Below are 11,033 nucleotides of genomic sequence, written 5' to 3'. Positions count from 1 at the left end.
GCGGTGCCCCGGGACCCCCTCCCCGCCTGGCCCCTCCATGCCCGGCGAGCCCCCCCCGCGCTCCGCCAGGCCCGCGGCCCGGCCCGGCCCGGCCCCGGAGTGCGGGCCGGAGGCTCCGCGCCCCCGCCGCGGSGTTGGACTCGGCTCTGCGCGGCGATAATGGGTTTTTGGGGTGCGGGTTTTTAGGGTGCGGGGAYTCCCTTTCTAGGGCAGACGAGGGCCGAGGCTTGCGCGGCCTCGGGTCACCCCGGCGCGGGGTGCGGCTGCCGGCAGGAGTTGCTKGGAACAACAAGGACAGTGGAAAGCAGCGGGGTGCGGTGCAGGACCCCGGGTCCCCACGCAGAACACGGACGGCGCTCCCCGGGGGCCGCTGGCGCTCACGGAACTGCAGTATCAGGGCGGGGGGTGGTCGCGTTTTGTAGGCTGTGGAAATTTGGAAATAATTTGGCGTTAAAACCCAAGCCCTGCCTAGACGAATTTTCCCATCCTTGTCATAGAAGTTAATAAGTTTGTTTTTTTTTATTTTTTAGGAGAGAGTTGCAGTTGATCCGTGAAAGATCCATCCTAAAGTTTTCGAGGCATTAGAAATTACATACCGTGGGTAACCTCATGGATATGAGGAGGTACCTTCAAATTGGTTGCATAATTATGGGGCCAGGGCTCGAAGAGGTTTCTTCAAGGGGCGTTTTTAACATTTAAGGAAACTGGAAGGAAATTGGCTGTTGCACTTACCAAATGATGCAAATGTGACTTATCTGGCTGAGAACAGCAAACGTGTCGTGTTTACGTTGCCAATGAGCCTCTGGTTCATCTTTGACTCCGACTTTAATTTTAAGCAGTAGTCTTTTCTATCTTAACACACAGGCATAAAACATAAATTTGGCAATGCTTGGAGTTTATTTCAGTATAGCGTTTGATAAACGTGCACCATGCAAACTTTACCCGTGTGTAGTGGGTTGACCCTGGCTGGATGCCAGGCACCCACCAAAGCTGATCTCTCATTCCCTTTTTCAGCTGGACAGGGAAGAGAAAATACAACAAAGGTGCRTGAATTGAGATAAGGACYAGGRGAGATCACTCACCAAATACCTAAGGGCAAAACAGACTCAAATCGGRGATATTATTMCCAACARAATCAGAGCAGGATAATGAGAAGTAAAATAAATCTTAAAAACACCTTYCCCCCCACCCCTCCCTTCTTYCCAAGCTCTACCTCCTTTYCCCCAGCAGTACAGGGAGATGGGAATGGGGGTTATGGTCAGTTCATTRTTTTTATTGATGCTGCACAGGGAGGGGAGTCCTTCCCACAGGAGACAGTTCTTGAGCTTCTCCRGCATGAATTCATCCCACAGGCAATGGTTCTTCACAAATGACTGCAACATGGGTTACTTTTTCATGGGGCACAATCCYTCAGGCACAGCCTGCYCCAGGGTGGGTACTGCWGAGGGTCACAGGTCCTACAGCAAACCTGYTTGCTCCAGCATGGGYTTGTCTTGCCATGGATCCCTGCCAGGAGCCTGTTCCAGCCTGGGCCTCCCCTGGACTCACAGCCCCCTCGAAGTGTGGGYCTCCTCCATGGCTGCAGGTGGATCTCTGCATCCTTGTGCCCTCRCAGGCTGCAGGGGAACCTCAGCTCTGCTGCCTGGAGCACCTCCTGCCCCTCCCACACTGACCTTGGTGTCAGAATTCCTCTCACATGTTYCCATCCTGCCCTTCTCTGCCCATAATTAGACCTGTGCAATAACCTTTTCCTCTCTCAAATATGTTATCACCATTCCTGATGGGCTCAGATGGCCAGCAGCAGGTCTGTCCTGAAGCTGGCTGACCTTGGCTCTGCTGGACATGGAGGAAGCTTCCAGCAGCTTCTCATAGAAGCCATTCCTGTAGCCCCCTGCTAGCAAGACCTGGCCACATAAACCCAATGCACTGTGATACTGAGAACAGAATGGAACCATAATGCTTCAAAAATTTATATGATCCCATGAAGATTGAAGTAAAACTTAGGTAGTTTCAGCCCAGACCTGGGTTCTAGGAAGGGGTTCTAAAATACTTTCAAAATGTTTTCTGAGCTTGACCATATATATGATATTAATGTAAAATAGTCTTAAGTAAATATTCTTGCCAGGATRGAAGAGGCTGTGGGAAAGAGCACAGAAAGATGATGATTAGTTCATAATCAACAGCAGAGTGGCTCTAGTATTGATAGGTAAAAAACTGGAAATATTTTTATTTTGTCCTCATGTTCAAATTTAATACTCTGAATTTCTTTGAAACAGTGGAACATGTTTGTTCCATAGCAATTGTGAAGCCTCTGTCTTTGAAGATACTCAGAACACAACTGGACACAACCTTGAGCAACCTACTGTAGCTGACCCTGCTCTGAGCAGAAGGGGTGGTTAAGACAATCTGCAGAAGTACGTTCCATCTTGAACGATTCTTATGATTTCTAAGCCAGTTTTTCCAATAAAGATAAAGTGCATAAAAAAATTACAGTGAACAGCACAATATCCTGTGAGGTCTTCGGTTCCAAGCGCATTTTATTCAATTTTTTATTCACATAGGCAATGGAAATCCAGAATATTGGACAGATTGCTCTCAAAGATTGATCATAGCCAATTGTCAAGTCATTGCAGGGGAAGACCTTCAGAAAAGTGTAATGCCATTAAAAGACAAATTACTGGATGTTTTGCAAGACTGAATCTTAACTTGCCTGGCTGGCAATTCATCCGGTTTGCATATATCTGTTTCACCTTTACCCACTTGTTCTTTACCACTCAGGAGCAGGACACCAGCTCATTTTGAGTCATTTGTGTAATTTTTGTCTTGATCAGGCCATTACCTCAACATTGTCCCCAGCCACTCTGGTTTCTAATAGGCCACAAACACCCTGGTGTGATCAGAAACAGGGTAACTCCCATGGGTGCTGCTGCCAGGAAGGAAGCCGTGTTTGCTGCTGATATTCACAGCTCTTTCTGCTGCCACAGTCAACTGAGGTAGGAAACACACTGGGAAACAGCAGGTACCATGGGTGTGCTGGCATCTTTGGAACAAGATAGGTTAACTTACCCACAGAAATGKTTTTGTAACTTGTGCTTTCTGGAATTCAATAGGCAAAGGGTAAAATGCATTGTAAGCAGTCGGATTTCTGGTGTTGATTGGTGGTTAGGTTGTGTCAGATTTGGTGCAACAGAGACAGAATACAGCTTGTATGTAGAAGTTTATAGCTCATTTGTTCTCAGTACAGACCCCTTGCAGTCCAACTCTAATTTTATTTTTGATTCACTGTTCCTTTGTATTWTTCCCTAGAGTTTGTTTTGGTGCCACTTAGGAGTAGGTAACTGTGCTCTATCTTTTTCCTCACAAGAGCAAATGAAGTTGGTGGCTTTTGCTGAGTGTCCTCTTCAAATTTGACTTGAACTTAGCAGTCATTGAGGTCTGGAGACACCTGCTGCTAATTTCATACTCAGACACTTAATTATCACAATGGCTGTTACAATGTTGTGATCAGATTCCATCAGGTAATCTTAAAAGGAGTTTCTATGTCCGTCAGGTCATGAAAAATGGCCACAGCTCCAAGTCAGAATGACTTGATAATGTTTTCATCCATCTCGTTGATAATTTACTCCTCAATAAATTATAAAACTTTGTAAMGAGCCGTTTTCAGTCACAGTTCCTTCCTTTTTGTCTTGCAGCTTAAAAAGAGCCCTTTCCAGGTATTGGCAACATGCATAGCAAGCACCATTGTGCCGAATAACACTCCCAGATTTCTCAAACTGGCCTTTATTGCTAAGCCCCAGCTTATAAGAGAGCAAGCTGAGGTTTGTCAGCTTTATGGTGACTGATCTTTAAGTAGAAATGTGTTTTCTTCTTGATCTGTGATGACCTAGAGTTATTTTACCATCCAGTTACCTGATCATGTTTCAGTAACCATTTTTTGACCCTGACAAACACATCAGCTGGTGATGAGGGTTCAGTGTGAGTTGACTACATCACTGTGCAGTGAATATGAGCCTGCTGAAGTGATCTGTTYGTGTTTTTCCTATGCAGCCACAGTGATGGAGGTTGGGTAGGAAAAAAAGTGAAGGGAGATTGTTCTAATTTCTCCCAGAATAGTCCTCTTATTCTCATGGAAATTCTGGAATAATTTTTCTGTCTTCCAACTTCTATTTGAAACTTGTCTATAAAAAGGGAATACTGCCATCTTRTCCAAGGATCTAATGTTCTGTAATGTTCTCTTTTGGTTGTTAATAATATTGCAAGTGCACCAATATTTACCTGCAGTCATTGGACTAAAAATAAAGGAGTAAAGAGAATTAACAAGATTTCTCCTAGCAGTGGTAAAAAGTTTACTTCATGGCTATAGTAGCTGCTGGCTTTCAAACCAAGTGTATTCAGGACATTTACACTGAAATGGAATCCTTGTAAAAATACGCCCCAAAATGAAGGAAGTGCGAGTGATAAGCAGTCATTCTATTGACAATTTAATCTRCAGGTCCAGATAACCCTGGAGTCTTAAAATTGAGTACAACAAAGGAAAAGCTGTCAGACCAAAAGTCTGTTAGAGCTCATAAAGTGTTTCTGGTCACTAATCAGTAGGAAATGCCTAGAGAGAAGTAAAAGTATAGGGAAATGTAGAGTGTTAACATGCTTTAAAATGCACTCCTGCCTGCCTTCTGTCAGCAGAAGAGGTGGCTGGTTCATTTACAACAATAAATGTAAATATCAAAAGGCTTGAGCCACTTCAGAAAGGGTGATACTGGCCAGTGCCCATTTGCCAGAGCACATAAGCCAAGATGAGTTGGGTAATAAGTTAGCTGTCTTGTTAAAGTCAGTCCTGTCAAAATAAAGGAAAAGAAAACATGGGATTTCTTTAATAAGGAATAAAAGGGTAGAAATATAACTAGTACCAGTAAGTGTGGGTTAGGGAAAAGTGATCTTGACAGACACACCAAACTTCATTACTTGAGTAAGATGAGAAGCTTCAGCTGAACATTAATTGCATAGATGGAGCAGACTTGGSTAAGGAGCTTCAAGTCTCCCTTGTTTTCGATATCAAACGTTAAATGGTTTAAAAGCTGATGGACTGACAGTTCTGAAGAAATACATAACATTGCAGAAATAATTGGATTGTTCACAGAAGTGGAACCTTAGCAATGGCCCAAAACTTTGATCGTGGTTTGGAATTCATCATAGAGTCACCCCTGTTTTAATTAGTGGCTGTGACAAAGTTTCTAGGGTAAGTACATTCAGGTGATGAGGAAAAGACAATAATGAAGAAACTTCACACAAACTTTGTAAATTGAACCACTATCTTAGTCTGTCCAAATGCAAAATCGTGTCTAGGATGAATGAATGCAAATCATGTACTTAGAAAATATTCCTGAATCCTGGAAAGCAGAAACTTCAGAAAAGATTAAAGGAACACAATCACAAGACTCCTCAAAAAGAGTCTTGTATACACATGGGGTAGAAAGGGCTGGTGCTGTTTGGGGATGCTCAGRGTAGAGTAGGTGGTAGAAATAAGGTGAGTGGTATCTGCTGGATCCTGTTTTTTAAATAGACCAAAAACTGGAGACACCACAATTCTAAAAGTATTTTGATGCTTAAAATGTCTTTAGCTTTAATACCAACAAGAACAAAAAAAAATACACATTAATTATATAGTGCTTTTCTGGTAATGGAGAAGTCTTCAGTCTAGAAAGAGAGACATGGATAGCTGGAATTTAAACAAGGTGGATTCAATCAAAAAACATAGACTTCTTAAATGATAAATCGTGACCAACCACAAGCAAAAAATAAGAGATAGGACAGGCCTTCCTCCCCTTGATGCCTTCACCTCCAGATTGGATGTCACTGTCCAGCATTTCTGGCCAAGTCCTTTGGTTCACAAAAAAGTGAAATTTGATGGCTAATGCCATAGAGATGTTGACATTAGGCCATCTTTCACAATCCCTGCCCGGCCTCCTTGAAGTGAAAGGAAGCAGAGCTATCTAGAAAATATAGTTTCTTGAAGTACTATTTTTAGTAGACTGATGTTTTCTATCTAAGAATAGATTCAAATAATTCCTTTTGCTCTGTCAAGACATGCCCTGGCCTAGTTGCTGTTAATAAATAGTAGATTTTCTTGTCCATTTTGTAGTCTTTATAGCGCTATTCAGAATTTCTCAAGAATTCTCCAGACATTAATTGGTGCTTGTAAGTTAAACCACTGTAATTATCCAACACAAATCTGTGGAGACAGTGAATTCTGTAGAATCCTCTAGTGTCCACACTGYGATGCTTGTTCTCAGACAGCAATGCCTGTTTCTCCCCTCTCTTTTCATTCTCAAAATTGGTATTTCCAAAAATTGCCCATCCTTTAATGGCAGACTGACATCCTGTTCCTGTTGGTTGTTGTTGACTGGTTTAGGAAGATGTCTTTCTATGGCCACCACAAGCAAATATTGCCATCACTAGTCCTTCACTATCTCCTGGCAATTACCTGGTCCTTCATGAAAAAYGTTCTGGCTACATGGTCTCCAGGGTTTCCATGCAAGACCAGTGAAGAATGGGCTCTGACCCACAGAAGGAAATATGTCAGGAATAATGGAATCACAGCCTCTGTGCCTAAAATGGCTCTGAAAAGAATGTTCTTGAACTCCTCTCACTTGGGGCAAAAATCATGGTTTTTGAAAAAGAGAGAGAGAAAAGGGTTGTTGGAACCTCCCAAAGTAGCACTGRTTATTGCTGTCTGCTGCGACAGAGGTATATGGCCATGCACAAAATCTCAGTGCATGAAGCAGATCCCCATGAAACTCCCTACAGAAAAGTGAAGACAGCTGAAGTAATCTGGAATTCACAAGATATTTTATCCACAGTATGAAGCATTATATCATGCTATGGGCAAGGAACCAACATTATGGAATKAAGCAAAATCACCACATAGAAGAGGTGCAGTCAGAACAAAAGGACGTAAGATGCTCCAAGTTGTGAAGCGATGTTATGAGGAGTCAGGCCCTGGCATTCATGATGGACAGGGGAATGAGACCTACATGATTAATCCTTCTGGTGGGTAGGAGATCCCAAGACTATAAAACTGCCCAGATCTCAATCAGTGTATGTGACAAGTGCTTTATAACCTTGCATTCCTCTCCAAAGGCACAGTTCATAGAATCATAGAATGGTTTGGGTTGGAAGAGCCCTTAAAGATTATCTAATTAATTGCAACTCCCTACCACAGGCAGGGAATCTTTCACTACACCAGGTTGTCATTATTGGTGGCAGGCTGCTCACAAGTACAAGCTTGCCTGTTCTCCAGCCTTCTCTGTTATCTGCCTCATTGAAGATACAGAACTTCAGGACAGTCACCTGCTGGTCCCCTGGCTTCAGCAACTCCCAGTCCTGGCTTTGCTGCAAAACCTGTTCCCAGCAGGCAGTATCCTCACCATGGAGCTCGAGCACGACACTGCTGGGGCTTGGTGTGCTGCCTGTCACCATCCCCTGGGAACTGTGGAGGGGCTTTGACCCATCCATCTGCACTTTTCCAATTACTGCTGGTGTTCAGGATGCTYCCCGAGAGAGTTGAAGAAAGAACTGTCTTGGTGTTGGCAGGAAGCTTCATATAGTTTCTGGGAAGCAAGGCTTGGAAAGGAGCCCAGGCTGTCACAGTGCCCGTGTTTTGGGTAGCATCTGGCCTGATGTCTGACAGAACAAATGGCTGGCCACCAAAACAGGCACGTTACAGCCAACACTAACACATGCAGACAAAGCCACCGACTCGCTTCAGCCCACGATGCTTGGGGACAAAAATGCCATATGCACTTGTCCCCAATTCTAGGGTGAGTTTAGACAACCAAARTTGGGATGCTCGCTGAACTGCCCGTGCACACAGGCAGCCACAACACTTGGGACCCAAAGACTTATGGGCAAAGAAAGACTAATGCATAAGAAATACTTCATTTTGATGAGAAAACTAGTTGCAATGAATTAAGTAATGAAACAAAGATTGACCTTTACGATCGTGTGTTAGTACACAAAATTATTTTGAAGAAATTACCTTTAAAAATGGTCATTWAAAAAGTAAAAGTATTTCAAAGATTTTCATGACATTAGAAAACACAATTTTACCTAACCTCAACATAGACATTCCTGGGATCTGTGTAGCACTGAAAAATAAGGTGTTGGAGGAATATCTGTGAAACAACTGTGGCAACATTAATTTGGAGAAATTTCTTCATAAGGCTGGGATATTGATTAGCAAAGGAGTGGGAAACAAACAACTGTGAAACATGATCTGAGAATCTTACTTGTTGCTTGGAGTCTGAAAAACATATTTGAATTTAAACCTTCTAATGGTTCCTACTTATAAAAAAAAGTATTTTAAAAATGTGTTCAGATATAGCAGGCTGATGATGGACTGACGTGCTTTTTATTCAAATATTATGTACCCTAGAGAACCGTGTCCAATGTAAAGAATCCTGTGTTTGCTGGGACCCAGAGGAGGAATGGAAGACTCTCATCTTTGGTCTGCCTGCACTTTGCTACACAGGAAAGTTGTAAAGAAAGATCAGAAGAGGGTCCAGACATTCAGTCTTTGTCTTTTCCACTTATACAAAGTCTTTAGTTTGGAACTGACCTCATAGGTTTAAATCAGTGAAAAYGGTGTAATGCCAATATGAAATCTCTAGAGCTGTGTATCTCTCAGATAATCTCTCTACTTAAAAAAATACCAGCAATGTGCAGTGTAGTGTCACTTACTTTGAAACTGTCTGACATTTTGCATTGTACAGGTTTTCAGTTGCTCGTAAAACTTTGCCAGCTTTCACAAGTCTGAAGTTTTCCCTAAGGGGTGTTGGCTTCAAACTGAATTTTTTTTTTGAAGATTCCAGGCACAGTTTTTTCAGCTGCCTAGGATCAAAATGCAGAGTGTTTGCCCTTTTGGAGAGAAGAAAAAATAGAAGAAAAAAAAAAAGGAAAAGAAGAAAAGGAAAGAAAAAGAAGAAAGCAGAAAAAAAAGAAGATGAAAGCAAAGCAAAACAAGATAAAAGAAAAAAGAAGAAAAGGAAAAATGTAAGAGGATTTTTTTTTTAAATTGAAAAGCTAGATAAAAAAACAGATCTTACATTTAAGCAGCAGGGTGGTCCTTGTATTGAGCAGGAGTCCCTTGTATCCTGTGGAGAACTGTCTACATTAAAATCTCTGAAATGTCTTGGTTTACAAATATTCAGTAGACTTCTTAATACTTAGTTTTTAAAGAAAGGCTTTCACAGGCAACTTTATTTCCAATTCTTCCTGATTAAGTGCTGTGCAAGCTTAAAGGAATTTTAAATTAGGTAGGATGGTTAATTATTTATTCTGCAATTTCAAATCACATCTCTTCGTTTCAACTCTCATTGTTTGTGGGGGGGAGGACATTAAAACTTTAATTTACTCTGTAATCCTGTAAGCTCACAATTCATTTGCCTTATTTGCTGATGAATCAGAGATACCACCTAGAGTTGTTGGTAACAAAGGTAAGAGGACCAGTAAATGTTCAACCCGATATGTTGTTGGAAATCAGCACTGATGGATCTTGGAAAAAAGTAGAGAAGATTCAAAGTGGTAAAAATTCCTTTTCTCTTCTTGGCTCATAGAGCTGTAGGTGGCCCTGAGGGTTATCTGTTCCAGTGACTATATAAGCATCGTGTTTTGAAATACGACTGTGCCAGCCCCTCCCTGTTTCTCTAGTAAATTTAGTTGAACAAGAGAGCAGGACATTACAAAACAAACCATTCCACTGAGGGACCAACCTTCTTTTTGGGGAGACTTTAATGGGACAACACTGCTTTTTAGGGTTGTATTTGTCAGTTCAAAGCTGTGTTATTGGTCTCTTTCYAGCAAAACTCTTCTGTATATTTATTACCTGTACTCCCCTTAAATTGCTGGGAGTTGGTGATTGCTTCTATGTGGAGCTGCTTTCACCAGTCCATAAAGCTGCCAGGTTGCTCTGGAACGTACCAAGAGTCCACTTTCCTGTGATGTTATGTGTCAAAACAGACACTTTCCCTTATGGCTCCAAATGCTTTCAAAGGTAAATGTCAGGTTTTAACTGCAAAAATAAATTCCCAGCATGAGCACACAGATTGGTAGAATAGCAACRGCATGAAGTAGCAAGGAATTTACAGGAGGAATTAAGCTTTCAAAAAAAAATGGAAGTAATTTAAGATACCAGTTTCCATAACACTTAAAACACAACCTCACCTTCAAGTACATAATGGTCCCAGCAGTGCTAACAGGACAATTTGTGTGCTTGAAGCACACAAGTACATGGTTTGCAGGCTGTACCAGTGTTTGCTGGCTCATCGTGTTTCATGTGTGCTAACAGACAGAGGCAAAGAGCCAAAACCATATGGAGAATATGTGAACRCTTGTGATTGCTGTGGAAGGGCTAATTACACCCCCATACCTCTTTTTGCTGTGAAGAATGGCTCCACGTTAGATTTTTAAAGGATTAAGTTGTATTACTGCCTATTAATGCCAAAGCAATAAATAGGAGACATTTAAATAAATAAAAATACTTATTGCTAAACTTTGTTATCTATAGCATCTTGGCTGTAGCCAAGAAAAAGCAAAAAAAAAAAAAAAATTCTATTTTTGTATGGCCAGGGCTAGTCACCAAGATAAAAACAAAGCTGTTTTGATGAAAACTTGCAAAAGTTGCAACTTAGTTCTGTTGTGTGGTAGTTAGGATGATGTTSCAAAYGAAATATTTTGAGATACATAATAYATTACATAATCAAATAGATGATTAAGCAAAACCAGGAAGACAAAAGAGTTAAGAGAACCTTAAGGCACATTTGCAGGAGAAAACACCTTTCAGGTCTTCATTGAACACTAAATAAACCAAARTAACTAAACATARAAGGATGTYATGTTTGGCACAGAAAGGGGCTTTCTWAGTAACATCATGAATCCAGTCTCATATGTTGGATTTCTTTACAAATATCCACACCAAGGCAAAAAGGGAGAGCTGATTCAATTGAATTGAATCCTTAGGATTCTGTAACATGAGACTT

The 11,033-nt window shown here is 41.6% G+C and overlaps 1 protein-coding gene across 4 annotated transcripts; it reads left to right on the top strand.

Moving 5' to 3' along the window:
• Positions 1 to 28: 28 nt before the first annotated feature.
• Positions 29 to 8,993, top strand: LOC130579001 (uncharacterized). 4 transcript variants are annotated; one of them, XM_057375480.1, is made up of 5 exons: positions 29 to 172; positions 531 to 623; positions 2,634 to 2,729; positions 2,832 to 2,993; positions 6,410 to 7,889. In XM_057375480.1, exons 2-5 carry the CDS (start codon positions 610 to 612, stop codon positions 6,810 to 6,812), a joined length of 675 nt encoding a protein of 224 aa, XP_057231463.1. In that variant the 5' UTR covers positions 29 to 172; positions 531 to 609; the 3' UTR covers positions 6,813 to 7,889. The 4 variants fall into 4 exon arrangements, 3 of the variants coding, with proteins under 3 accessions (XP_057231463.1, XP_057231462.1, XP_057231464.1); XM_057375479.1 differs by having other exon boundaries at positions 29 to 623; XR_008965938.1 differs by lacking the exon at positions 6,410 to 7,889 and adding an exon at positions 8,432 to 8,993 and having other exon boundaries at positions 29 to 623; positions 2,634 to 2,993.
• The last annotated feature ends 2,040 nt before the right edge of the window (positions 8,994 to 11,033 follow it).

The sequence above is a fragment of the Malurus melanocephalus genome, unplaced genomic scaffold (genome assembly GCF_030028575.1).
Source record: "Malurus melanocephalus ecotype Western Australia unplaced genomic scaffold, MMel_1.1 scaffold_250, whole genome shotgun sequence".
Lineage (NCBI taxonomy): Eukaryota > Metazoa > Chordata > Aves > Passeriformes > Maluridae > Malurus > Malurus melanocephalus.
The sequence above is the reverse complement of the archived record's forward strand: the minus strand, read 5'-3'. Positions and strand labels throughout refer to the sequence as shown.